Source organism: Mustela putorius, unplaced genomic scaffold (genome assembly GCF_011764305.1).
Source record: "Mustela putorius furo isolate JIRA1106 unplaced genomic scaffold, ASM1176430v1.1 tig00000421_pilon_pilon_pilon, whole genome shotgun sequence".
NCBI lineage: Eukaryota > Metazoa > Chordata > Mammalia > Carnivora > Mustelidae > Mustela > Mustela putorius.
This window is the reverse complement of record NW_025421375.1, coordinates 18334681-18361433: the sequence shown is the minus strand read 5'-3', so window position 1 is coordinate 18361433 and position 26753 is coordinate 18334681. Positions and strand designations below refer to the sequence as shown.

Here is a 26753-nt window from a genome sequence, read left to right as displayed (position 1 = left end):
GCAATTTGTTCACCAGAAATCAGATCTAGGAGGCTGTAACCTAGTTCCTGAGTGCAAGGTGGGAAGCTTCCTGATGAATATAACTTCCTGGTTTAGAGGTTAGAAGTTGTGTTGTGGAATTTCTTTACAGATAAAAAAGAGATGTGAGAGGCCTCATTTGTCTAGTATTAAAAACAAAATTTCCTAGACAAATTGGTCTCCTAGTAACTGCTATAGTTTATTATCTTGCTAATAAGGGATCAGCAAGATGACAAAAGTCTATGCTTTGGGTATGAAGAGGACATGGAAATTGATGGGTTATATGGTTGGGATACAGAAGACTTAGTAAGCAGCTAGTTTAGGGGTAAAAAAAAACTCTTCCCAACTAAACTGGGTAAAGACTGCAGCTTTAGAACACAGTAACAAAAACGTCATATTTAAATCTGCTATTACAGAGGAAACATGGAAGAGGACAGTGTGTGATGTCAGAGCTATTGGCTGTTAATCAGAGATTAAAAATCCAACCCATCTAAGAAATAAAGGATGAGGCTGCCAACTGTAATAAAATTTCATTTCTCAGGAATGGTGTCTGTTTGTCAAGGATGCATGAACTACAGACACAGCCACAAATAAGTTCTGACTTGAAACAGGCTGCCTGACAACAGGGATTATTTTTAAGCAGTAAGCAGTGCAGATAGAACACAGATTATGTGCACCCTCCCACCCCTCACACTTTTTTTCTTTTGTTGTTAGTGCAGAAGCAATTTTTATTTTTCTGAAGTTAGAATTATCAGAGTGAATTTTTCCATATAAGTTAAATTTTGAGATAACTGATAACTGCACCTTTAAGTACTATAACTGTTCTTCCTAAAATTCAGAAAAATATTTTACATGCTTATGAAAAATAATTTTAATGATGCAGAAAAATGAGAAGGATAAAATATTAGTCCAAATCTTATCAACCAGATGATGTTAGGTGAATATCATTTCGAAGAATATATGTGTATATATATATATATATACACACACACACACACATACAATAGAAGATTAGATAGATAGATGAAGATTAGATTAGATAGATGAAGATGAAGCTCACAATACTTTCTGAAAATGGTGAGGCTACACATTTTGGATTTTAGAATTTTTTATATTTTGGAAAGATAGTATGTTTTATATGCTATATGTTTATAATATCTCTGAGCAGTCTCTAGGGAGTATTCCATAATTAAATATGCTAACATTTCTGCACATGAATATTCACTCTAAAAGATCTTTAAAAAACTGCAAACAGCCTAACTTAAATTCAGGACAGATTGTGCTGCCAAATAACTTATAAAATATCTTTAATTTTCACAGCTTTTTAGATTTCAGAATTTGAGGTAAGGAGTTGTGGACCTGTGTTTTCATAAAATAGGGTAATATAGCACATGCTATTTTTTTTTTAAAGATTTTATTTATTTACTTGACAGAGAGAGATCACAAGTAGGCAGAGAGGCAGGCAGAGAGAGGAGGAAGCAGGCTCCCTGCCGAGCAGAGAGCCCAATGCGGGACTCGATCCCAGGACCCTGAGATCATGACCCAAGCCGAAGGCAGTGGCTCAACCCACTGAGCCACCCAGGCGCCCCATAGCACATGCTATTTTTTAGAGAAAAAGCAACCTATTTAATTTTACCTGTAACTGACTGAATAAAAAGAAACTAAAGTGAAACCAAAGGAGTTGTCTCACTTTACATAAATGTTTCATTTCCAAAATAAGTATTTTCTAAATTATTTTTCCAAGGTTAAAAAAAGAGGGGTCACCTGGGTGGTTCAGTGGGTTAAGCCTCTGCCTTCGGCTCAGGTCATGATCCCAGGGTCCTGGGATTGAGCCCCACATCGGGCTGCTTGGTGGGGAGCCTGCTTCCTCCTCTCTCTCTGTCTGCCTCTCTGCCTACTTGTGACCTCTGTCTGTCAAATAAATAAATAAAATCTTAAAAAAAAAAAAAGAGAGAGAGTAAGAAGAATAAGAGGGCATCTGGGAGGCTCAGTTAGTTAAGCAGCTGCCTTCAGCTCAGGTCATGATCCCAGAGTCCTGGGACTGAGTCCTGCATAGGGCTCCTTGCTCAGCGAGGAGCCTGCTTCTCCCTCTGCCTGCTGCTCTCCCTGCTTGTGCTCTCTCTCTCTCTCTCTCTATCAAATAAACAAACAAACAAATAAATATCTTTAAAAAAAGGAAAAAGAATAAGACATTGGAGTCATTATGTTGGAATTATTTGTGATGGAGATCTTCCCTACATGTTCTCAAGTACTATTGGGGTCAAGGTCCTCCAAATATTTGGTAACATTCCCTTTGGTATCTTGAAATTCTTGGGTAATATAATCTACTCATACACATAATGAAAGAATAAATATAATGTCTAGTACATATGAAAAAATTGGTATAAAATATAGTAATGTGTGTTTCAATATTTAAATCTTTGGGCCCAAAGATTTAATAGGAGTTACAAGAAGAGAAGCCATTCCATTTAAAATGAAAGCAGAGGTGTAGCAGACACTAGAATAAAACGTGTGGTTGAGTAATTATAGAGAAGACTTATTCGTATAAGTGCAATAGGGAAGCAGCCTTGATTGAAGTAAAAACAACAAGACAAGTACTAGGTGAAGATAATGAATATCCTATTGTTGAAAATGAGTTGGCTCTTCTCAAGGAGGATGTGTAATAATCTTCCATGTTGTGTCATGGGATGGGATAGTGGAAGAATCTCAGAAATCACACAACTATCTAGCTATCTCACCACATGCTGGAGCAAATATTTGGATTTTCTTTGTGATATCGAAGACCAGGTCCTTGAAGAGTTGATGGGAAATTGAGAAAGATTTGAAAACAAACAAACAAAAAAACAAAACACAAACCAGTATTTAAGAGGTTAGAGAGAAGCTGTGTGCACATCTTTGGAGATACACACAGTATCAAATAAGACTGAAAGCCAACAGGAAATCTCCAAATAAATCATTTCAGTTTGTAATTTTCACAACATAGATTTCTTACCATTTTGCTGCAAATATTTTTTTAAACTTATACAGAATGGCAATACAATATTTTAAAAACTAGACTTTATGAAATTCATTAACATCTCTACATTTCATTTGTCTCAATTAATTTAATAATGTATGGTTTGAAGTCTATAACAAGGAGTCTCAAGTCTCCCTTTGAACATCTGCATTTAGTTTCATTGTTTTTCTAGTAACCTACCACTGCAGTGAAACTCTTTTAAACTACTTAGTTGGAAATGCTATAAATCATTCTGCTCTTTCCAAGAAGTGGGTATGCAAATCCCAACTATGTCCCCAACTTTTCTTTTTTTTTTTTTTAAGATTTTATTTATTTATTTGACAGAGAGAGATCACAAGTAGATGGAGAGGCAGGCAGAGAGAGAGAGAGAGAGAGGGAAGCAGGCTCCCTGCCGAGCAGAGAGCCCGATGTGTCCCCAACTTTTCATAATTAGACTGACTAAACTGTTTTGGCTTTAAAGTCTTATGCTTTTTTTTTTTTTAAGACTTTATTTATGTGACAGAGAGAGATCACAAGCAGGCAGAGAGAGAGGGGGAAGCAGGCTCCCTGAGCAAGGAGCCCGATGCGGGGCTCGATCCCAGGACCCCGAGATCATGACCTGAGCTGAAGGCAGGGGCCCAACCCACTGAGCCACCCAGGCGCCCCTAAAGTCTTGTGCTTTTAAAACTTTCTGTTTATTTCTTAACACTTAACTCTTCCTACAAATGTTGGCTAGCGTTCCACTGGTTTCGAATGCATTAATCTCCTAGTCCGGTATTGTGAATTCAGTCCTATCTTTAAGCCTACTCAACTAATTGCATCAAAGGAAAACAAAATTTCCGAACCAATGCTTCCAAGCAGCTCCCCCTCAGGGAGATGGGAGAATTCTTTACCGAAGTAGGCGGAGCAGGCGCGCAGACTCAGACCTCTAACAGCCGCTCGAAGCCCCGCCCCCGACGCACACCCCGCCCCTCCGTCGTGTACGTCTTCTCCGGAGAGGGCGTCGGACGTCGAGCGGAAGTGGTGTAAGGCGGCCGCCGGAGGTGTATTTGGTGTGTTGCGCGACTGGGCCTGGGGGTGGACTGGTGTGTGTCCCTGTGAAGATAGCACTATGTCGATCGAAATCGAGTCCTCGGAGTGAGTCGTGCGGTGGCGGAAGTTCGCGAGGTGGTGGGGGCGGGGAGGTAAAGGGTGCGGAGTGGAAGATGCTCAGGGGGAGGCGTCTGAGAGTGGAGGGCTTTTCCTTGCCCACAAAGAAGCTTCTTGGATCTGGCTATCTCGGAGGCGGGCCCACTAGCAAGCAGCGAATGAGAAGCCCAAAGCCCCATGGGAGAGTGCTGGGGGCTGGGAGGAAGCATAGGCCTTGAAGATCTGAGTTCTGGCCATCGCGGACTCCTGGCGCGCTCTGTGACTGGTCAAATTGCCCATACATTCTGAACTCCAGTCTGATTACCTGCACAAGGGAGCTTGGATTCTAAGCTTTCTTCTCTTCTCGTTCCCCCTTAAACGGTGTGATTTGTTTTCCTCTGTGCTTACATGGCCCCTTGGCGATTCTCTGCCCCGCGCTTACCCAGCGTTGTAGTTGTTTCTCTCCCCACCCTACAGGCCTGTGTAGGCGCCGAGGAGTCCTTCTAGTCCAAGTTCTTAGCACATCCTAGATGCTCAATTACTGCCTTCGGAACGAATGAATAATTAGCTGTTTTATCAAGCGGTATCTGGCGCTGAATTTTGATTGGTCAGAGAGTTCTCTGTAGCTATAAAGGAGAGACAGAATGTGAAGACGAGGTCAGAAGAATGAACGATCGACTTGTGAGGGAGGCAGACTAATGACTGAAGGTCTTCAGTGAACTTTTTTAGGACTCCACCCTCTACCTTGCCCTTGCCTATACTTAATAATTACACCAGCAGACATAACATTTGTGTCCTGAGTGTAAGGGAGAAGACTTGTCCTGAAGACCTGCCACAGGAGAAAGGGAGACTTATTCATTCAACAAATACTGAAGTTTATTCTGTGGTGTTCTAGACCCTGGGGATACAGTAGCGAACAAAACACAAAAATTCTTGCCTTTATAGAATGTACATGATGACAAACAATAAACAAGAGACTTAACAGGTGGTAGTAAGTGTTGTGGAGAAAAATAAAGCAAAGAAGAGTGATGGTGCTGGCAACTAAGACAACTAAGGGCAGTAGTTGCAAAGCATTCCATGCTTTGGGGTCTCAGTAATAGCGGACGCCACTCCGCCTCCCATCCTTGGGCTGCTGCATCCTTGTTTGCTTTTAAGATTTTATTTTTAAGTAATCTCTGCACCCATTGTGGGCCTTGAACCCACAGCCCTGAGATCAAGAGCCTCACAGTCTACTGACTGAACCAGTCAGACGTCGCTGCATGTTTTTATTTTCAGTAATAGCTACTCTTTAGTATTTTCTATGCTAGTCATGCTATGAACAGTATAGTCAGCCCTGCAGGATAGGGGTTGACAGGATACAGATGAGGAAACAGGCACAGAGATGTTAACTGACTTGCCCAGGGTCACAGTAAGTGACCAAACTCTGATTCAAATCCCAACCTATCTCCAAAGCTTTTAGGTCTTTATGTATTACAACTGACTCCTAAATAACAGGTTTGAACTGTGGGGTCCACTTAATCTGAGGATATTTTTATAGTACAGTACTATAAATGTATGTTCTCTTCCTTAACGATTTTCTTTTTTCTGGCTTGCTTTATTGTTAGAATACACTATATAATACATAGGACATACAGCATATATGTTAATTGACTGTTTATGTTCTCAGCATGGCTTCTGGTCAACAGCAGGCTACTCACATTAACATTTTTGGGGAATCAAAAGTTAAACACAGATTTTTGACTGTGCAGGGGATCTGTGCCCCTAACCTACGTTGTTCAAGAGTCAGCTGTACATTGTGTTTGAAGAAAGTAAATTTGATTTGAGGTGTGTCAAATACAAGATTTTTATAGGGAGGGTACCTTTTTTGGGAGTGCAAATGGAAGTATGTTAAGAAAGATAGTAGATACTAGAACAGCAGGAATCTAAACCTGAGTAACTCTTAAAGGGGCCATGAGAGAAAAGACAACTTAACAGAAGTAGCAGTAATCACTTTCCTTCTGCAGAAATTTTTAAGAGGGTGTTTGCTTTCCTGTCCAGGGATGTATACTCAAGAGCCACATTGTCAGTTTGAACCTTCATTTTTCCATTTATCTCTGTTACTTGGTCAAATCCTTATCTGAAAAGTGGACATAATAGTAATACCTACCTCATAGGATTGTTTTGAAGAATAAATGAATCAATATGTCCAAGATACTTAAAAGGGTATCTGGTATATAGTAAATACATAATAAACAAGAAACTTTGTTCATTGTTTTATGTTTGTTATTTCTCCCTGATAGAAGAAATTAAATTCCTATCTGAAATTCCTTCTAGCCAGAACAGTCTAACCCTCTATACTCCTGCTGCCTATAGAAATACAGTGTGAGGGGTGCCTGGGTGGCTCAGTGGGTTAAGTGTTCAACTTGATTGATTTTGATTTTGGCTCAGATCATGATCTTGGGGTTGTGAGATCAGGCTCTATGCTGCATTCTGGCTGTGGAGCATACTTAAGGTTTTCTTCAGTTGCCTTTCCTTCTGTGATTTTTGGAAAGTTTTACTTATATGATAGGATAATATATGATAAGATATATGCTATAATAAAGAACTACAAAGCAAACAGTGAAAGGAGGATGGCCTAATAGAAGAAATAAGCTGGGGGGAGAGGGTTTTATTTGTGGACTCATTGGTGTGTGAGGATTACTGAGCTAAGTGACTTGCTTTTTTCCACCCCCCCCCCCCAGTGTGATCCGTCTTATCATGCAGTACCTGAAGGAGAACAGTTTACATCGGGCACTAGCAACCTTACAGGAAGAGACTACTGTGTCTCTGAATACCGTGGACAGCATTGAGAGTTTTGTAGCTGACATTAATAGTGGCCATTGGGATACTGTTTTACAGGCTATACAGTCTCTGAAATTGCCAGACAAAACCCTCATTGACCTCTATGAACAGGTAAGGGTGGAGGTGATGCTGATCCCCTTGAATTGGTTTATTGTGGGCCCCCTCACCGGGAAGCATCGGTGAGCATTTCTTGAAGCACTGTGGGAGTGTAACAGCCCTTAAAACTTACAATGTCAAGGCTTGAGTACTACTTTGTATGTTTTTTTCCTTTTTTTTTTTTTTTTTTTTGAAAAGCCAAGATTTTCCTTAACTAAGATTATTTTTTAAGTAATCATTAAATAAACTGTTCTGATACCAAGTAGTATATTACAGTTTGTTGCTGGCACTAACCACGCAGTTAGTGCAGACCCTGCAAGCTAAAGGCTCAGTCCTCCCCAAGATGCCCCTTCAGACACAGGCTGCACTTTTTTTGGGTCTCAGGCCCCCCACACTTCTTTGGGGCCTGAGACCCAAAAAAAAGTGGCTGCATATCTGGGGTCCCCATGACCCCTTCAGAATTGATGATTCACTAGAATGAATCACAAAACTAGTAAAGTGCCATATTTATGATTACAATTTTATTATCAAGAATACAGATCAGGACCAGCCAAATGAAGAGACACATAAAGGAGAGGTCTCAGAGGGTCCTGAGTGTAGAGCTTCTAATGCTCTCTCCCTATGGAATCAGAGCATCTCACTTGGCGTATTAATGTGTTTACCAACCAAAAGCTCCATTGGGATTTTTATTGGGGTTTCATTCAGTCTTCAGCTCCCCAGCACTCCTTGGAGATTGGGCTCACTCAAAACCTCAGCCTTCTAATGTGTTTGGTTTTTCTGGCAACCAGCCCTTTCCATGAACTGTTTTCATAGCGCAAACTCAGATGTAATGCACAGGGCTCATTAATAATGAAGATATTCCTCTTATTAGGAAATTTCCAAGGTTTTTAGAAGCTCTGTGACAGGAAACGAGGACAAAGATCGTACAAATTAGTTATTATACACTTGTATAATAACAGAATGGGCTTTCTGGAAATAACTGTAGTTGTTGTTTAAAATAAAAATAGGATAGTTTGTTTATTTACAGTCCATATGAGTTTAGTAATTACCCAAAGAAAATTTTGTTAACTGGAGAATGGTTTCTCTGGAGCTCATATTCTCATCTTTAGTTTTCTTCAGTTTCTGTATTCTGAGCAGGAAGCCTGAGAGGAGAGGAGATCAGTAGATAAAAATGAAGGACAGAAGTTGAAAGACGGGGGTAGCTCAGTCAGTTAAGCATCCGACTTCATCATGCTCTGAGGATCCTGAGATCTGAGTCCTATAACCGGCTCTGCCTCTCAGTGGGCAGTCTGCTTCCTCTTCTCCCTCTGCCCCTCCCCACCTTGTGCTCTCTCTCTCATAAATAAATAAGAGCTTAAGAAAAGATTGGAAAAAAAAAAAAGGATTGAAGTTATCATTTATAATTGCTTCATTCACCCACCTGAAAATACGAGGGAAAAGAGGAAGGAATATTTCCTAATTTTGGAAATCATGTTGGGAGGCCATTTTTGAAGCAGAAATTGTACTGAAAGAGTACTGAAAGAATGCATTGAAACAGACATTTTCTTTCCATTTTCTAGGTTGTTCTGGAATTGATAGAGCTGCGTGAATTGGGAGCTGCCAGGTCACTCTTGAGACAGACAGACCCCATGATCATGTTAAAACAAACCCAGCCAGAGCGTTATATTCATTTGGAGAACCTCTTGGCCAGGTCTTATTTTGATCCTCGTGAGGTATGACTCTTAGAAGCTCTTGTTAACTTAAAAAAATATATAATATAATAATGTACTCTGTTTTTTAACCCATTTTATTGGATACTGATTTTGATTTAATTTTTGAGAATGAGGAATAACTGTTTATGTATGTTGATTGAAATTTACATATGCTAAAAAGAATAATCTTGTTCAGTTTTCTGAGTATTTGAAGGTCTTCCCTATACACCCCATTTTAGAGGGTTGTATGTTGATTAGTCAAAAAATTTACTCTGATACATTTTCTACATTAGCCCAAGTACTTACTTGACACTGAAGTGCTGCCTGACTGCTAGTAAATTACTGTGCATTTGTGTCCCTTGGCCCAACAAGTGCAGTTTTCTTTTTTAGTTCTTGGAAAGCTTGTGCTTTTGTCTCAGCCGGTTATGCTTACTGGTAGAGTGTGGTGACTGATACTCTTTTCTTCTTCCCAAACCTCATTTTGCTCACCCAGCCTTTTACTAGTCTAAATAGGAGGAAGAAGAGTTTAATAGGTCCTAGAGAGTACAAAGTTAGGGTAAACTCACAGAAACCATGAGGAAAGAAATTTAGATTACCATGACAGGATTCAGGTTAGAAGTGGTCAAGAACTTCTGGGTTGGGAGTCATTGGACTGAAATAAATTACAAAAAAATTATTAAAAGAATCCTCAACTCTGCAGATTTTTCAAAAAACTGGAAAAACAACTCTGGCTTTGACAAAAGTTACTTGGACCCTTTCAGAAATAACAATGTGGACTGGCTGACTTCAACTCTCTCCCAGCTTATACTTTTGAAATGCAAGTGGGGGGAGTTGGGAAGTTGTCTTAACTAATTAATATAATCAATCCCTTCTTTAACCAGGTAGTTTCTTTTTGTGTGTGTGTGTGTGGGTTTTTTTTTTTTTTTTTTTTTTTTTTTTTAATGTTTCTGCTTAGTGCGCCTGGATGGCTCGGTTAGTTAAGCCTCTGCTTTTGGCTCAGGTCATGATCCTAGGGTCCTGGGATGGAGTCCTATGTCAGGCTCCTTGCTCAGCAGGGAGTCTGCTTCTGCCTGCTGCTCCCCCTGCTTGTGTGTGCTCGCTCGCTCGCTCTCTCTCTCTGTCAAAAAAATAAAATCTTTTTTTTTTTTTTTAAAGATTTTATTTATTTAACACACAGAAAGAGACAGCAAGAATACGAATATATACAGAGGGAATTGGAGAGGGAGAAGCAGGTTTCCCACTGAGCAGGGAGCCCAGGTTGGAGGACCCTAATCCCAGGATCCTGGGATCATGACCTGAGTCGAAGGCAGAAACTTAACGACAGAGCCTTCCAGGTACCCCAAATAAATAAAACCTTAAAAAAAAAAGTTTCTGGGCACCTGGGTGGCTCAGTGGGTTAAGCCGCTGCCTTCCGCTCAGGTCATGATCTCAGGGTCCTGGGATCGAGTCCCGCATTGGGCTCTCTGCTCAGCAGGGAGCCTGCTTCCTCCTCTCCTCTCTCTGCCTGCCTCTCTGCCTACTTGTGATCTCTCTCTGTCAAATAAATAAATAAAAAATCTTTAAAAAAAAAAAAGTTTCTGCTTGATGATTATTATTGGTTTTTTTGTTTGGTTTGGTTTGGTTTGGTTTTAAATAAGCACACTCATATCCTGTAACCACTTCTTAGAATGATGCTACCCCATCTCCTTTTTCAGGCATACCCAGATGGAAGTAGCAAAGAGAAGAGAAGAGCAGCAATTGCCCAGGCCTTAGCTGGTGAAGTCAGTGTGGTCCCTCCATCTCGTCTCATGGCATTGCTGGGGCAGGTAATTAAAGTCTGTGGAACAACAACCAAAAAAAAGGCTGTGGAGTTGAACTCCTGGTACTGTTTCCTATATATAAACTCTATAGGCGGGAGAAATCAGATATCCTTAGAATTGGGGACAGCCTATAGTGCTCCTTATACCAGCACGTGTGTTATGCCACCTTCATCTTTCCTGGGAAAAGCAGTATAGATTAATGGTTAATAGTACAGGCTCTAGAGTTAGTTAGAATTAGGATGATTGTAGAATTTATCATTCCATCTGGGATAGCTGGTACTATCAACAGATAGTACTGTTGATCATTGTGCCAGGACACTGTCAAAGGCAAATTGGAATAAATGTTTAGTTAGAATCCAAGATCTCTCACTTACCAACTAATGTGATCTTTAACACATTACCTAACTTTTGTGGACTTTTTTTTTTTTAAACTAATTTCTACACCCATTGTGGGCCTCGAACTCCTGAGCCTGATCATATTAAAACCTCACAAATGGATAGGAAAAATAGTAAAAGTACAGTAAACAAGTGGGCAACGAACATAAATAAACAGAAGAGGAAATAAATTGGGAACCATTAAAAGAGTTGGCAAAAGATCTACCCTAGGATCATCAGTCTCCAAAATGCATGATTTTTCCACTCCTATAATGCAGTCTTAAACATTACTGAGGTTACAGCTTTTTGGGAAACTGGTTTGGCAGTGTGTATCAAGAGCTTAACCATTCATATTCTTTTTTGGGTTCAGTAATTCTTCTAGGGATCTATTCTGAGTGAGTGTTACCCCTCAAATAGAAAATGCCTTATGTTCAGAAGTGTTTGTTGTGGCATAATTTAGTCTTGTAAAAAATTGGTAGCAGTGTGACTGTCCATTAATATATTAATTAAACTATTAAGCCCTTCACCATGTAGGGTATCTTTTTATAGCCATTGAAATGATAGTTATGTCATTGCATGACCTGATGATAGGTGGTGAAAACAGTATAAAATTTTATATAGAATATCAATACAGGTATATTACTTAATAAACACATGGGGTGGGGGGAAAAACTAGAAGGTATACACAAAATGCTAACTAACTGTTGGATGTTGGGACTTTGGGAGATTTTTGTTTTTCAAATTTTGTTTCTGATAAAGGTTAAACCTCTAAGAAAAACAATATGGAAATACGGACCTGTTGGCTCTCAGAGTTCCCTGCATTCAGGCATCAGCGTGTGTTCCTAAAACACACACAGCTGCATTGGTTATATTGTCTTCAGATGGCCAAAGACTCGTGTTAACCTGATCCTTTCGGGCTGGCTTTGAGCAGTCAGGACTGGTTCTTAGAGGCACCCAAGCAGATGAGTGTATGTTTCTTTGCTCACAGGCCCTGAAGTGGCAGCAGCACCAGGGGTTGCTTCCTCCTGGCATGACCATAGATTTGTTCCGAGGCAAAGCAGCTGTCAAAGATGTGGAAGAAGAAAAGTTTCCTACACAGCTGAGCAGGCATATTAAGGTAGGATCCTTAGATACTCAGCCACTTGCTAATCATTTGTCAAGGACTTCATGCCTGCCCAGCCAGGGCATGTGCCGGGGCTTGGGTGGGGGAGCAGAGCTCATTCTCCAGCTCTGACAACATTCAGGGTTGCCGCTGGTGATCACTGACATCTTTCTGGGCTCTGGCAGTGGCACACCTCAGGTGTATATCCATAAATTTGGCAGCTGGCCCATCCTCTGCCCTTGCACTTCTTCCCAGAAGGGCTTCATTTGAAAGAATGGTTAGCTCTTTGGGTGAGCCTGGAACTCACTGTGAACTTTCTGTGTATTCATCCAGTTCAGTGTTGCAGTTTTTGCCTGCTCCATGTCTGGCAAATTACCAGGCATAGATTGTAAAGCAGGCTTGTGTGGTGTTGGAGTAAAATAATTTTATCATCTCATGGCTATTTCTTGTTTTTTGTTGTTGTAGTTCTTTTTTTTTTTTTTTTTTTTTTTTTTTTTAAGATTTTATTTATTTATTTAACAGAGAGATCACAGTAGGAGAGGGGAAGGGAAGAGATCACAGAGAGAGAGGAAGGGAAGCAGGCCCCCTGCTGAGCAGAGAGCCCGATGTGGGACTCGATCCCAGGACCCTGAGATCATGACCTGAGCCAAAGGCAGCGGCTTAACCCACTGAGCCACCCAGGCGCCCCTGTAGTTCTTTTTTTAATCTGAGACTTTTCTAGGATAAAGCATACTCACATAATTGCTGCAGCTCCCAAAATTAAAAGTGTATTTGCTACTTCAGCATCTCCTTTATATTAGTTTCTCCCTGGGTTTGTGGTATTTATGGCTTTTGAAATATTTCATATTCCTCAGATCTTGGGCTTTGGCTTAGAGCTTTAACTTTTACCTTTTCTGGATTGTATGTTCTGATTCCCATGTAAAGATATTTCTAAGTAGCACTGTTAACCTGGGTGAAGCCTTGAGACAGATAGAAATCCATTATAATTACGCTGCTGGGCTAAGATTTTCTTTTATGAACACTTCCTTTTCTGGTATATAAAATGAAATTCATAATAGAGCTTTTCTCTGTTTTCCTTCGTCTAATGTTCTGTAGTTTTCATCTGTTACTGGGAACATCATTGCTAGTAATATTCAGGATACATCTCCTAGGCAAATAGTCTGTCAGCTCTAATTAGTTCTTGAGTCGGTCAGCCACATGTTATTGTCACTTGATTAAATGAAGGTCATGAGAAGGAACAGGATGGAAAATTTGTTTACAAAACAATATAGGAAAACGGGCATTTATTTTGGGGGAAAAAAATTGTTGTCCCCTAGATGCACAACATACTGTCTCACATTGAATATGAAAGTCATACTATGGCTGTGTCAGGTAAAAATTTACTGAGTATTTTAATAGGATTATTTGTTCCAAGTCCTGTGCTAAAATAGTTCCTTCATAACTGCTTTGGAAATACCAATTTCATATTAAAAAAGCTAGTTTAAACTGAGAGCCCAGACCTAAAACTGGTCAGAGAAAATACATCCATTGCCTCTGTCCAGATACAGAAATAACTCTCCAATACTCTATAATAGAGGCTAGCTATCACTTTGTTCTAGGGCAGGATTTCTCAAAAGGTTAAAATGGAAATTGTCTTAAGGTCAGTAGATAAAAATGCATCTGTTTCATTGTTTCATTTGAAACAGTTTGGTCAGAAATCACATGTGGAGTGTGCTCGATTTTCTCCAGATGGTCAGTATTTGGTCACTGGGTCTGTTGATGGATTCATTGAAGTCTGGAACTTTACAACTGGAAAAATCAGAAAGGTAAAGTATTTAAAATATGTTAACTTTTCTAGTGGCAGAATTATCTATTTTTTGTTTTTAAATTATCTTATTTTTATAATATAAATTTATTTTTTATTTTTATTTTATTTTATTTTTTTTAAGATTTTACTTATTTATTTGACAGAGAGAGAGAGAGATCACAAGTAGGCGGAGAGGCAGGCAGAGAGAGAGGAGGCAGCAAGCTCCCTGCTGAGCAGAGAGCCCGACGCGGGCCTCGATCCCAGGACCCTGAGACCATGACCTGAGCTGAAGGCAGAGGCTTAACCCACTGAGCCACCCAGGCGCCCTAAATTTATTTTTTAAATCAATAATATGTACATCTGATACAACATTTTTTTAAAATAGTCTTTGTTTGAGAGAGAGGGAGAGCATACCTGAGTGCTAGCCCAAGCATGAGTTGGGGAAGGGGCAGAGGGAGAGGGAAAGGGAGAAGCAGACTCCCCACTGAGTGCAGAGCCAGCTACGGGCTCCATCTGAGGACACTGAGATCTTGACCTGACCTGACCTCACTTAACCAACTGATCCACCCAGGCCCCTATTTGATAAGACATTTTATAAATAGAAATGTTGCTCAGTAAGAGAGTCTTGCTCCGGGGCACCTGGGTGGCTCAGTGGGTTAAGCCTCTGCCTTCAGGTGGTAATGATCTCAAGGTCCTGGGATCAAGCCCCGAATTGGGCTCTCTGCTCAGCCTGCTCCCCCTCCCCCTCTGCCTGCCTCTCTGCCTACTTGTGATCTCTCTGTCAAATAAATAAATACAATTTAAAAAAAGAGAGAGAGAGTCTTGCTCCTATTGTCCCTCAGATGGTCAGTTCTCTTCCTTGGTCCACCCAGGGTTATTCTTATGTAACCTTCCTGCACTTTCTAAGTATGTGGAAGAAATTACTTAATTTTTCTAATTTAATTGTAGTACTTACTAATTGTTTCTCTTATTATGAATGAAGTTGATTATCTTTTTATATGTGAAAACTACCAGTGTTTCCTGTTCTGTGAAGTCTTCGTATCCTTTGCCTATTTTTCTTTTGGATTCTTACTGATTTTTAGGAACAGTTTTTGTATTATGTATTGCAAATATTTTTCAGTTTTGGGTGTTGTCTTTTGACTTTGCTCATCATTTTGTTTTACAGACTTAGTTTTTTTGTATCATATTTATCCATCTTTTTTCCCTACAACTTCTAGTGCTTTCATGTTTCATTTTAAGTTTAATTTTTGATCCATTGGAATTTGTTCAGGTAGATGAAGTTGGTGTAGATCCAAATTAATTTTTTCCCTAAAAGGTATTTACTGACTATCCACTGATTTAAAATAGAACCTTTATCATAGAATACTAACTTATGCTCCATGGGTAGTGAATTCATAAGTGATTTTCATTTTCTGCTTCATATATTTCCTTATAGTTTGTTTTAAAAAAAAAAAAAAACCATGATGCAGTCTTACTTTGTAATTAGGAAAAGATGGATACTTTGTTCAGAACAGTAATGGATGGTAAAAGAAACATCATGATTCAGTATATTAGTCAGTATATGGTTTTAGAAAAAGTAGCTGACAATTTGAAAAAGACATTATCTTTTCACATCATACCTCTGAAATTCAGATACATTAAAAATGTACAGTTGTGGACTTGTAGGGTAATTTTGCATAGAAGAAGGATTAGTAAGCAAAAGGTGTAGGGTGTTATATTGGAATTTTTTAGAGTATTAATTTGAAGTGTGTAAAATTACTTATTCCCACCACTATCAGTTGTTCATTAGGAGCACATGTGCATGGCACTAGTATTTGCTTGGGAAATTTAGAGTAGGCATAGTCTCTTACTCTGCTTTCAGTGAGTTTATAGAAATCTAGCGTAACTGGGGACTTTGTCTTGTTTTGGTAACTGCTTATCTTTGTTTCCTTTAGGATCTTAAATACCAGGCCCAGGATAACTTTATGATGATGGATGATGCTGTCCTCTGCATGTGCTTCAGCAGAGATACAGAAATGTTAGCAACTGGGGCCCAAGATGGAAAAATTAAGGTATTTATTAGGGGCACACTTTTATATGTAGACATTTTGAGACTTGCAATGAGGAAGTGTTCCACATGTGATAGCTTAATAACACCTACTGTTTTTGAGCATCAACTTTATGCTAATTTACTTTTTCTTGCTTAATCCTAATAACTGCCAATAATCAGTTTAAGGTCACACCGTTGATAAGCGATAAATAGGGACTTCAACTCAGATCTACTCCTCATGCCCTTTCTGCTGTACCACCCTGGCTCACCTTATAAAGATGTGTCGTACTTTGGATTTTTTTTAGAGAATGGGATTGGTCTGCAGTTGATTAGCTGTGGTTTGTATTTAATTGCTGGTAAAACACCATGGGCTAGATTAAATACAGAAATGGTCTCTGCTAAGTGAACTTTCAGTCTGAACTTTTGTTTTAATAATTTATGAGTAAAGAGATTTAAGTTTCAGAGGATTCGGTTATTGCACTATGTGAAGCAGCCATCTTCAGCTATTAGCATGCATTTTTAATGCTGTTTTAGTACACTGTTGAGTATTGCATCTTGCTCAGCTCTGCAGGCAAGAGTGGGACTCTGTTTACAAGTTTCTACTATTTTTTTTTATAAAGGTATGGAAGATTCAGAGTGGGCAGTGTTTAAGGAGATTTGAAAGGGCCCACAGTAAAGGTGTCACCTGTCTAAGCTTTTCTAAGGATAGCAGTCAGATCCTTAGTGCCTCTTTTGACCAGACAATTAGGTAAGTAAGAGTCTCCAAACTCCCTCACTTGGGTTTGCTATGGTGAAGCACTGGAGGGAGGTCTTGTGATTCCTTATGCTTTCATCTAGATGGTGTTATATGAAGAATGTGTGTATGTAAGACCTCATTATTATTTTGTTCATTTTAGTCTACCCAGAAGAGAGATTAGAAAGGGATTATACCAGTGTTTCATGTTTCTCGAAATGTGATTTTTTGACCCATGTGCATCAGAAGTACCATAGAGGGCATATTTTCTTCCAGTCTGTGCCAAGCTTTTGTTTTTGATTTGACAAAATGAAAATTATACTGCATAGTCCTCTTTCTTCACCTGATTTTAGAACTTGAGCTTCTCTAATTCATTGAAAGAATGAATATTCAACATCCGGTCCCAACTGCAGTCTGTAGAACACTTTTTTTTTTTTTTAAGATTTTATTTATTTGTCCGAGAGAATGAGAGAGGCAGACAGAGGGAGAAGTAGGCTCCCTGCTGAGCAAGGAGCCTGATACGGGATTTGATCCCAGGACCCTGGGGTCATGTCCTGAGCTGAAGGCAGATGTTGACGGACTGATCCACCCAGGCATCCCTAGAATATTTGTTTTAATAAATACTTTTTTTTTTTAAGGTTTTATTTATTTGTGAGAGTGAGAGAGAGAACACACAAGTGGACAGGAAGGGGAGAGGGAGAGGGAGAAGCAGACTCCCTGCTGAGTGGGGTTCCATCCCAGGATCTTGGGATCGTGACCTGAGCCAAAGACAGTTAACCAACTGGGCCACCCAGGCACCCTGCAGTCTGTAAAATTTTAATTGTTCATTTCTTTTTGTTTGTGATAGAATTCATGGTTTAAAATCTGGGAAAACTTTGAAGGAATTTCGTGGCCATTCCTCCTTTGTTAATGAGGCAACTTTTACACAAGATGGACATTATATTATTAGTGCATCCTCTGATGGCACTGTAAAGGTTAAGTATTTGCTACTAGTCTATTTTGGGGTATCTGTTTTTGTCCTTTGAAGAGTTTTCAGTGGTGATAATGGTGATGATTGTGGTGGAGTAAACTTTACTAGCTCTTTTAGCTGTAAATGAGGTGAGTCTGAGACATAGTAACATTTTTGGGTGAATCCCTATTTAAGTACCTCGGTTCAAATTTACATATTCAAAACAGACTTTATCATGTGTAGGAAGAGAGGAAGGTGTGGAGGCCTACATTAAGTCACACCACATTTATAGCAGTTAAAGTCTGTCTAGATAGAGGTATGGTTCACCCACTATAGTCATGTTTACAAAGGGCTTAGTGGCCAGATAAATAGATCTCTTTTTTTCTTGCACAGTCTCACTCTACCCCTGACCCCCCAACATTTAGGGGCTTTCTTAACAACATTTATAGAGAGGCAGGGGAGGTGTAGAGTAGAACTAAGCCCCTCTCAAATACTCATTTACTGTCTCAGCTCTCAGCTGAAAGCTGAGATTCAGCAACGTCAGAGGCTTATTTATTTATTTATTAAAGATTGATTATTTATTTGATAGAGAGAGATCACAAGTAGGGAGAGAGGCAGGTAGAGAGCAGAGAGCCCGATACAGGACTTGATCCCAGGACCCTGAGATCATGACCTGTGCTGAAGGCAGAGGCCCAACCCACTGAGCCACCCAGGCGTCCCAAGGCTTAGTTATTTTAATGCAGGCTTCATTTCCTAGCAGAGATAAGTCCAAATAGAAAATTGCTGGAGATATTTGAGACAATCCATGTAAATTCTGAACCTCCTTTTGCTTACTTTTTCATTTATTCATGAGAGACAGAGAGAGGGAGGCAGAGGGAGAAGCTGGCTCCACTCAGAGCAGGGAGCTGGGTGTAGGACTTGATTCTAGGACCCCAGGATCATGACCCCAGTTGAAAGCAGCCACCTAACAGACTGATCTGCCCAGGTATCCTGGACCTACTTTTTAAATCGCCTTAGGTATCTGTGTAGTTTGTAGCAGAAGACTGAAACATTTTAACACAAATGCCTAAAAGACCACCCTCAGAAATTGCTTGTTCTGGCTTGGGAATTGAACCAGGAACCTGAGGGTAGGAAAGTCGTCTTCAGGGTGGTTGGGGCCATATACAAAGTCTTAGTACTTTAGTCATGGGATTTGCCCTCATTGTCCTTTGTATATGGGCCTTAAACAATCTGTGAAATGCTTGTGGTCTTTTCCTCTAGTTCCTTAATGAGTCAGATAAAGCATCTCACTGATTTGTTGGACAGAAAACACTGGGATCCTTGTAACTCTTCACTGAAAAGTTCATTTCCCTCCTGAAGACAGTTGGACTTTCGGGAGATTGGGCCAGATGATAACGTATAAATTAGGAAAATAAACATGGGGGCAATTAGTGGGGCAGTTATTTCCTCCTCTTTATAGGTCGTCAACATTCGTTTAGTGCTAAGCTCTGTTGAAAGCACAAAGGAAACAACACAGTCTGTGCCTTTGAGGCTTTTGTGTGTACACACACACACACACACACACACACACACATTTCGTTAAGTGAATAGTGTCCAGACAATGCTATGGAAGATTCGGTCCATTCCTTCTCAGCTCATCTCAGATTTCAGGAACTGTGATGTCCGATTTAGCCCCATCAGTTTGTAACAGCCCAGAATGGCCAGGTGAGCATTAGGGTGGGGCCTATTAGCAGAAGAGATGTTGAGCTAGGAGAGGTAATACACGTGGCCAAGAGGGACTTCTACTTCGTGGATCCTCATGTGTGCGTCAGCACTATGGCTTCTGTTCATTGGTTCGAGCTGTACGCTGGAATCATTTCTGGAGCTTTTTTAAAAATGGACATGCCTATGCCCCAGCCTAGAGCTCAGGATAGAGTCCTGAGCATATAATTCTAAAAAGTTATTTTGATGTCCAGATAAAAGTAGCTTTCTGGTTATTTGACAGTAGCAGTGTTGATACATAGTAAATTTTAAAGATATATAGCTCATTAGGAAAATTTTCTAAGGGAAGATCAGATTTTATTTATTTATTTTTTTTTTTTTAAAGATTTTATTTATTTATTTGACAGACAGAGATCACAGTAGGCAGAGAGGCAGGTAGAGAGAGAGGAGGAAGCAGGCTCCCTGCTGAGAAGAGAGCCCGACGTGGGGCTCGATCCCAGGACCCTGGGATCATGACCTGAGCCGAAGGCAGAGGCTTTAACCTCTGAGCCACCTAGGTGCCCCAGGGAAGATCAGATTTTAAAAGGTTTTATTATATAGCTTTGTGGCTTGTTGATACCACTTAATTAGCAAATATGATAAGTGCTTACCATGTATATGGCAAAGCTAGGTATCTGATAGGACTAAAAATCAAGAAGCTTTTTTTCTGAATCAGTTTTATTCGTTTTTTTTTTTTTAAATCACATTTCACTTTTTTTTAATCCCCAAACTTTTAGAAACTCTTATACCCCAGAAATGTTAATGCCTTAAACTTTTGTGTCATAGATCTGGAATATGAAGACCACAGAATGTTCAAATACCTTTAAATCCCTGGGCAGCACTGCGGGGACAGATATCACTGTCAACAGTGTGATCCTGCTTCCTAAAAATCCAGAGCACTTTGTGGTGTGTAACAGATCAAATACCGTGGTTATCATGAACATGCAGGGGCAGGTGAGTGCTCGGAACTTTGCATGGAACTTGTGGGCCATTTCTAAGTCATCCCTTGGTTCTGGCCCTTCTAGTAACAAAATATGGGTTCATCACTCCAAAAACCATATATAGTTGACTCCTGAACAACATAGGGGTTAGGGGCACCAACCCCCTGGATAGCAATCTGCATATTATTTTAGACTCCTCCCAAAGCTTAACTATTAATAACCTACTGTTAACTGGATGGAAGCCTCACCGATAACATAAATAATTGATTAACACATATTTTGTATGTTATATGTATTATATACTGTATTCTTATCATAAAGTAAGAGGGTAGGAAAGAAATCTTTTAGAGAAAAGATGTTATTAAGAAAATCATAAGGAAGAAAAAATACATTTACAGTACCATACTGTATATATATTTTTTAAAAATGCATGGGCTGGTCAGAAGAGCATGTGACTCTTGATTTCAGGGTCATGACTTTGAGCCCCATGCTGGGTGTAGAGATTAGTAAAATAAATAAATAAACAATAAATAGAAAAACCTGTATATGAGTGGACATGCGCAGTTCAAACCTGTGTGTTAACAGTCTCTGAGTAAGGGAGCTACAGTATGTAGATTACTAACTCAGTACATCTCCCAGTTACCACACTATCTAAGGTAGAACTCTCATAGGAGAAGGGCAACAGTGCTTCATGATATGTATTTGTAATCAGGGCACCTGTATGGTCCCAAGGAACCTCACTTTTATAGCACCAGGGACATTTGGAGTGTCAGGATTAAAGTCTCAAGCCCTGGGAATGTGTTGTGGTGCTACTAGACTGTTGGCTTGGGCCCTTGGGGGTCCTGCTGAGCATGGAGAAGGGCCAGGGGCTGGTGTCTGGAACCATCTCTCCCTTCCATTAGTCCTTGTAACTGATAAATTTGTAGTTTAGAATCCATGGTTGAGGGGCATCTGGCTGGCTCGGCTGGAAGAGTTTGCAACTCTTGATCTTGGGGCTATGAATTCAAACTCCACATTGAGTGTACAGATTAAGTAGGCAGACAGACTGACTCACTGACTGAACTAACTAAAAAAAGAGCCCCTGGTTGAGTTAGCTGGTTTGCATTATATACTGGTCCCCTGTATAACACCTATTGTTGCCCACTTCCTAGTTTTCTGCTGGTACAGGACGAAGAGTGTCTGTGTATTCACCCTCTCCCTGGTGATAGCATCATATATAACCATAGTACAATGATCAAAACCGAGAAATTGACACTGATAGAATACTATTAAATCAGACCTTATTTGGATTTCACTAGTCTTTATATGTGTTCATGTTGAGGCAACAAGTTCTATGAAGTTTTATCAGATGTATAGATTTTTGTAACTACCACAACAGTCAGGATACAGAACTGTTCCATCATCCCCAGAGGAACTCCCTCATGCTACACCTTTATAGTCCAACTTTCCTCCATCCCTAGCCCCTGGCAACTACTGATCTGCTTTCCGTTATTATTTTGTCATTTTGAGAATGGTGTAAAAAGAATCATGTTATCTAACCTTTTAACCTTTTGAGATTGGTTTTTGCTCAGCTTGATTTATGATGATATGGTATATAAAATATAGCAAGCAAGGTCTTGGAGACAGAGGTCCTCTTGCTTAAGGAAAGCATCCCATTCTGTTAGAAAGAGGAAACAATGGAGTGTAAGTCCACAGAGCATTGACAACTTGTAGTATACTGATTTAGAAATTGTTTAGGTGGTAATGAATTTACTTCAGGGTAAAATGACTCAGTAGACTAAAGAGCAGGGTTGGTAACTTGGGATGTATGATTAAGTTTAGATACCTTATCCATGGAATATTTCACAGGCAAGAGGATTTAGTACACGGTGAGTGTAACTGGTGATCTAATTATAAGTGTCAGTAAACCAAAATGCAAAATTAACCATCTGAAGGTGTTAAAACTGCTGCTTTTGAACTGCTGCTGCTAATCCAGATGTTTTGTTTTTGCCTTGCGGTATGGTATGATTTAGATTGTCAGGAGCTTCAGCTCTGGTAAGAGAGAAGGTGGGGATTTTGTTTGCTGTGCCCTGTCCCCTCGTGGTGAATGGATCTACTGTGTCGGGGAGGACTTTGTGCTCTACTGTTTTAGTACAGTCACTGGCAAACTGGAGAGAACTTTGACAGTGAGTATTACTAACTTAAGGCCATCTCAAGAAATTGCATTAATACTTGTGTCTTTCTGAACTCTGAAGTAAGCCTCTTCCACACTGCTCTGTGAACCTTGGTATAAAAAATAAAATTTTATGACTAAATAAAATAAAAGGGCCCATTAGTAATGATAAAGAATTACCTCCTCTCTCAGGAAAGGTCTCCTTCAGTGAACCTTCAGCTTCAAGTGAATAGGATGGGTGTACATAAAGCAGAAAGAAAGGGAACATGCCTAACTAGCCAGCTAGATTAGGCATATCATCCCCGGTGGGACCAGAGAGTGACAGATATAGCTTATTTCTTGTTATATCACAATGTGATAGGAATTAGTCTTCCTCCATCTTTTGTGTCATTTGGAATAGTGTCCTCTAAGATCTCAGGAGGAGAAAAACTAGCTTAGGGCTATACTGGATGTTTTTAAGACTCATATCTGGAAGTGGCTTATGATACTTTGTTCCTCATTCTTTTTTGGTTCGAATTCAGTCACATGGCTGACTAAATGCAAGGGGGACAGGGAAAATGTAATTTTCTGTGGTCCAGAAGAAGTGATATGTTGAACATATAAAAAATTACATACAAATCCTTATGAGGAAATCATCTCTTGGTTTCATATGACTCTTGAGTGAGCTTTTGATGCACCTGCTCTGTCAGGCCTCCATGCAGGTCTCAGGGATGCCTAGCTGAGGGGTCTGGAAAATACAAGGTCACTGAGTTGATCATCATTTGGTCTTAGACACTGTCTTGGCCTAGAATTTACAAAATAGCGATGGGGAGTAGGATCAGCTGTAATGCAAAATGGATTTGAGACAAAATATTATTCACACATTATGAAAAACAGTACAGAAATATCAACTAGCATTGTGATAGCCTCATTTGTTTTCGTTTTGTTTAGCCCTTGAGGCTGCCTTAGGTTGAATCTCTTTGGTGGGAAATGGAAGCTTCACTCTTCCTCCCTCCCACTCAACTCCGGATGCCTCTTGAGGGTGATTTTTATAGACTTATATCCTCTAACCCAATGCTTTACTTTTCCCAGGTTCATGAGAAGGATGTGATTGGTATCGCACATCACCCTCATCAGAACCTGATTGCTACCTACAGTGAAGATGGACTCCTAAAGCTCTGGAAACCCTAATTTCCACTTTTCTTTTAAAAGTTGCTTGAGAGCATGTACTTAAGTGAAGACATATTCATGTATTGCTTTTTTTTTTCTTTTTTTTTTTTTTAAGGCAACCTTTTCTAAGCAATTGTCTGAATTAGGAATAAGAGTAATTTTGTGAAAATTCATGTTCAAGTAGCAGTTACTCTTTTATATATATTTTTAAGGTATTCATTTATCTATTTCTAATTGGGGCAGTCATGTAATGTTTTCAGTAGTCTTCTACCTGAAGAATGAAATACTGCTCTTTCTAGAAGAAAACTACTTTGATTTTTGAAATGGTGATTAAAACATACCTCCTGCAGTAAAATTTGTGAATAAGTAACCATCCCATACTCAGTAGCTCTTTGCTGGTCTGGTTTTTTTAGATGTTAATAAACTTTACCCTTTTGGAGGCTTTGTTTTTAAATGTAATTAAGTGCTTATCTAGTTAACATATTTACTTGGAATCAGGTGAGGAGAGTGGGACATAACATCATTAATCCCAGTATAGCAGAAGTCCATTCCTAGTTAGAAAGATAGACTGACTATAAAAGGGTCAGGTGTTGCATAGGCTATCTCATTGCCTTCACTGTCCACTCACTCTTACTAGCTGTGCCTTCTCATATGTTCTGGCCAACTCTAGAGACTATCATCTCCATCTTCTCAGTAGAACCAGTTGCAGGATCCACTAGAATTCAGTTTTGGTTTCTGAAGTTTTGGCATTTAAAATGTGCTATTGTTCTGAAGGAAACTGGAAAAGGACCCGAGATTTATAAGTCTTTTTTGCTATGTGTGTCCTTACCAGTTGAGGAAAAAAAAAAAAAGCCAACAAAACTCTTGAAAATACTTTGCACATTGGTGTCTTTATGTTTCAACCAAAGATATATTCAGTGCACGGATGTTGATGTTGAAGGTGCTGTGCATGAATCATTTCAAGAAATTGAGACTTTCATGTAGGCCAGCTCTTATGCCTTTTAATTTTAGCCTTTATTAGGTACAAATTAATGGGGGAAGTTTTAAAAAAGCTTTAGAGTGTTATAATTTACCTTTGATTGAAATATAGCCTGATCCTTTGCCTGGTGCAATAATGTTCAGTATTGGCTGAATTATTCCTTGGCAGCACTAAGAAATGACTCTTCCCCGATCATATTTCTGAAAGTTTTTTTTTCCTTTGGCTGTTAAATCTGCAGCTTTTTGGGAAGCCTGGGTGGTTCAGTCATTTGAGTGTCCGACTCTCGATTTTGGCTTAGGCCATGATCTCAGGGTCCTTGTGTTTGAACCCCATGTCTGGCTCTGCTCCATGCTGAATGTGGTGTGCTTGGGATTCCCTTTCCCTCGCTCATGTACACACTCCTGCTCTCCACTCACTCCCAAAGTTTTAAAGATGCTTTTTGACAGAAATGTCATTTGCTGCCATTTTGAGAGTTGAACATAGTCACGAATCCGTCAACTTCGCATGAATTCTGGTGTCCCATCCCAGTGAAAATAAGTTTTCACATAAATAAAAGGTTTACAGGTTATGTTAAAATTCCTTAGAAAAGTCTTAAAGAGATTGGGATTTTCTATTTAGCCCATGACCTCATGAATAAGCAAGCAGTTGAGCAGTACTGTTAAAAAATAAAGCAGGCCAAGGGCTTCTGGGTGGCTCAGTTGGTTAAGCTTCTGCCTTTAGCTCAGTTCATGATCTGGAGTCCCAGGATAGATTCCCATATAGGGCTTCTTGCTCAGTGAGGAGTGTGCTTTCTCCATTTCCCTTTGCCCCTCCCCCTGTTCATGCTCTCACAAAAACAAAAGAAACAAAAAAAAACAGGCCTAAAATGGAGTCACTTTCGCTAAGCCACACACCAGCAAATGCAGACTTAATACCTACCCAAATTGCGGTTTCAGCCTGTCCTAGGACTAATTTTTAACCAGTCTGGAATAAGCTGATTCAGCATTTATATGGTAATCTGACCATAGGCCCCTTCTACAGGAAGGTGATCTTGCATGAAACAATCCATTCTGTTGGGAGATTTATTTTCCCCACCCACTTCAAGTTTGTAAACGCCTTTCATTTTGTGCAGCTCTTTAGACCTCCTTTTTATTAGGATGTTGCTGGATTCACTGATCATTGAATAAAGTCAGTTTTGCAGTTGAATTTTTTTTAACAGTATTTCCTTTATGCTTATGAAGAACAATCTAGTCCGCACATGTTTACTCCTAGAAATTTTTATTAAACGTCTCTTCCTGTACCTAGTACTGAGGATGGCTTAAGACCAGTTCCTGTCATAGAATAGGCAGGAAATGGGGGCGCCTGGGTGGCTCCAGTAGGTTGTCTGCCTTAGGCTCATATCATGATCCCTGGGTCAGTGGGGAGCTTCTCCCTCTGCCTGCTGCTCCCCCTACTTGCACTTGCTCTATGGGAAGAAATGCAAGTTAAAGGAGTACTTAAAATGGGGTATGAGGAAATCTTGCTGTTTTTTGGATAATGGGCACCTTATCAACCCTTCTGAGTTAGAAAAGGCTTCATGGAAGAGTTGACCATAAAAAGACCAGCTGGAGCCCATGGGTAAAAGGATTTGGCCAGTCCAAGTTAGCAGGAGCCTTTCCACGCACCAGTGTGCTCTAGCTCCAAGGCATATATACTGGACAAATGGTATCATCTTGGGAGACCAAGTGGAGAAAGAAGCCTGGATTTGGAGCCTCTTTTTTAAGATTTTACTTATTTGACAGAGATCACAAGTAGGCAGAGAGGCAGGGAGACAGAGGGGGAAGCAGGCTCTGAGTAGAGCCCGATGTGGGCCTCCATCCCAGGACCCTGGGATCATGACCTGGGTCAAAGGCAGAGGCTTAACCCACTGAACCACCCAGGTGCCCTATTTGGAGCCGCTTAAGTAGGTATTTTTTCTTAATAATGAGTTGGTCTAACAAGTAAAAAGTTGAAAACCGTGATCTTCTGCCTTTCCCAGGTAATTGCTGTGTCTCCAATTTCCTTTTGTACAAACCTTAAAAAGTGTGCATTTACTCTACACCTAACTATTCTTATGTAAGGGGGAATCCCAGGGACTGAGGCCAAGGGGAGAGAAGGGCCACCCAGGCTTCTTGACTGCACCAGCCTGTACCAGTGTCCAGCTGCTTGAGGGCCTCAGACCCTCCAGGCACACAGTGGTGTCTCTGTCCTTGTTCCAGGTCTGGAAGAAGCTGAGCAGTGCTGGAGCTGGCCTGCATCCTGGGCTAGGGTGCT

The 26753-nt window shown here is 40.1% G+C and overlaps 1 protein-coding gene and 1 long non-coding RNA gene across 3 annotated transcripts; one reads left to right on the top strand and one right to left on the bottom strand.

Annotated features, from left to right (window-relative positions):
- The first annotated feature begins 4000 nt into the window (after positions 1-4000).
- SMU1 (SMU1 DNA replication regulator and spliceosomal factor) lies at positions 4001-25667 on the top strand. Of its 2 annotated transcripts, none has more exons than XM_004765346.3 (12): positions 4001-4150; positions 6862-7072; positions 8617-8769; positions 10443-10553; positions 11911-12039; positions 13710-13829; positions 15745-15861; positions 16460-16587; positions 17420-17546; positions 20048-20215; positions 22215-22367; positions 23426-25667. In XM_004765346.3, exons 1-12 carry the CDS (start codon positions 4125-4127, stop codon positions 23522-23524), a joined length of 1542 nt encoding a protein of 513 aa, XP_004765403.1. In that variant the 5' UTR covers positions 4001-4124; the 3' UTR covers positions 23525-25667. The 2 variants fall into 2 exon arrangements, with proteins under 2 accessions (XP_004765403.1, XP_004765404.1); XM_004765347.2 differs by having other exon boundaries at positions 4048-4065.
- Positions 13293-22216, bottom strand: LOC123391986. The gene is made up of 2 exons (XR_006606673.1): positions 21742-22216; positions 13293-13812 (listed from the first exon to the last, which is right to left on the bottom strand). It is a non-coding gene; the product is annotated as an uncharacterized LOC123391986 (long non-coding RNA).
- Positions 25668-26753: the final 1086 nt, after the last annotated feature.

Excerpts from the sequence above, each read along its gene's own strand:
- SMU1 (XM_004765346.3), top strand. The coding sequence starts at position 4,125 with ATGTCGATCGAAATCGAGTCCTCGGA. Across the intron at positions 10,554-11,910 it reads TCATGGCATTGCTGGGGCAG|GCCCTGAAGTGGCAGCAGCA; the intron begins GTAATTAAAGTC and ends CTTTGCTCACAG. Across the intron at positions 16,588-17,419 it reads TCTTTTGACCAGACAATTAG|AATTCATGGTTTAAAATCTG; the intron begins GTAAGTAAGAGT and ends TGTTTGTGATAG.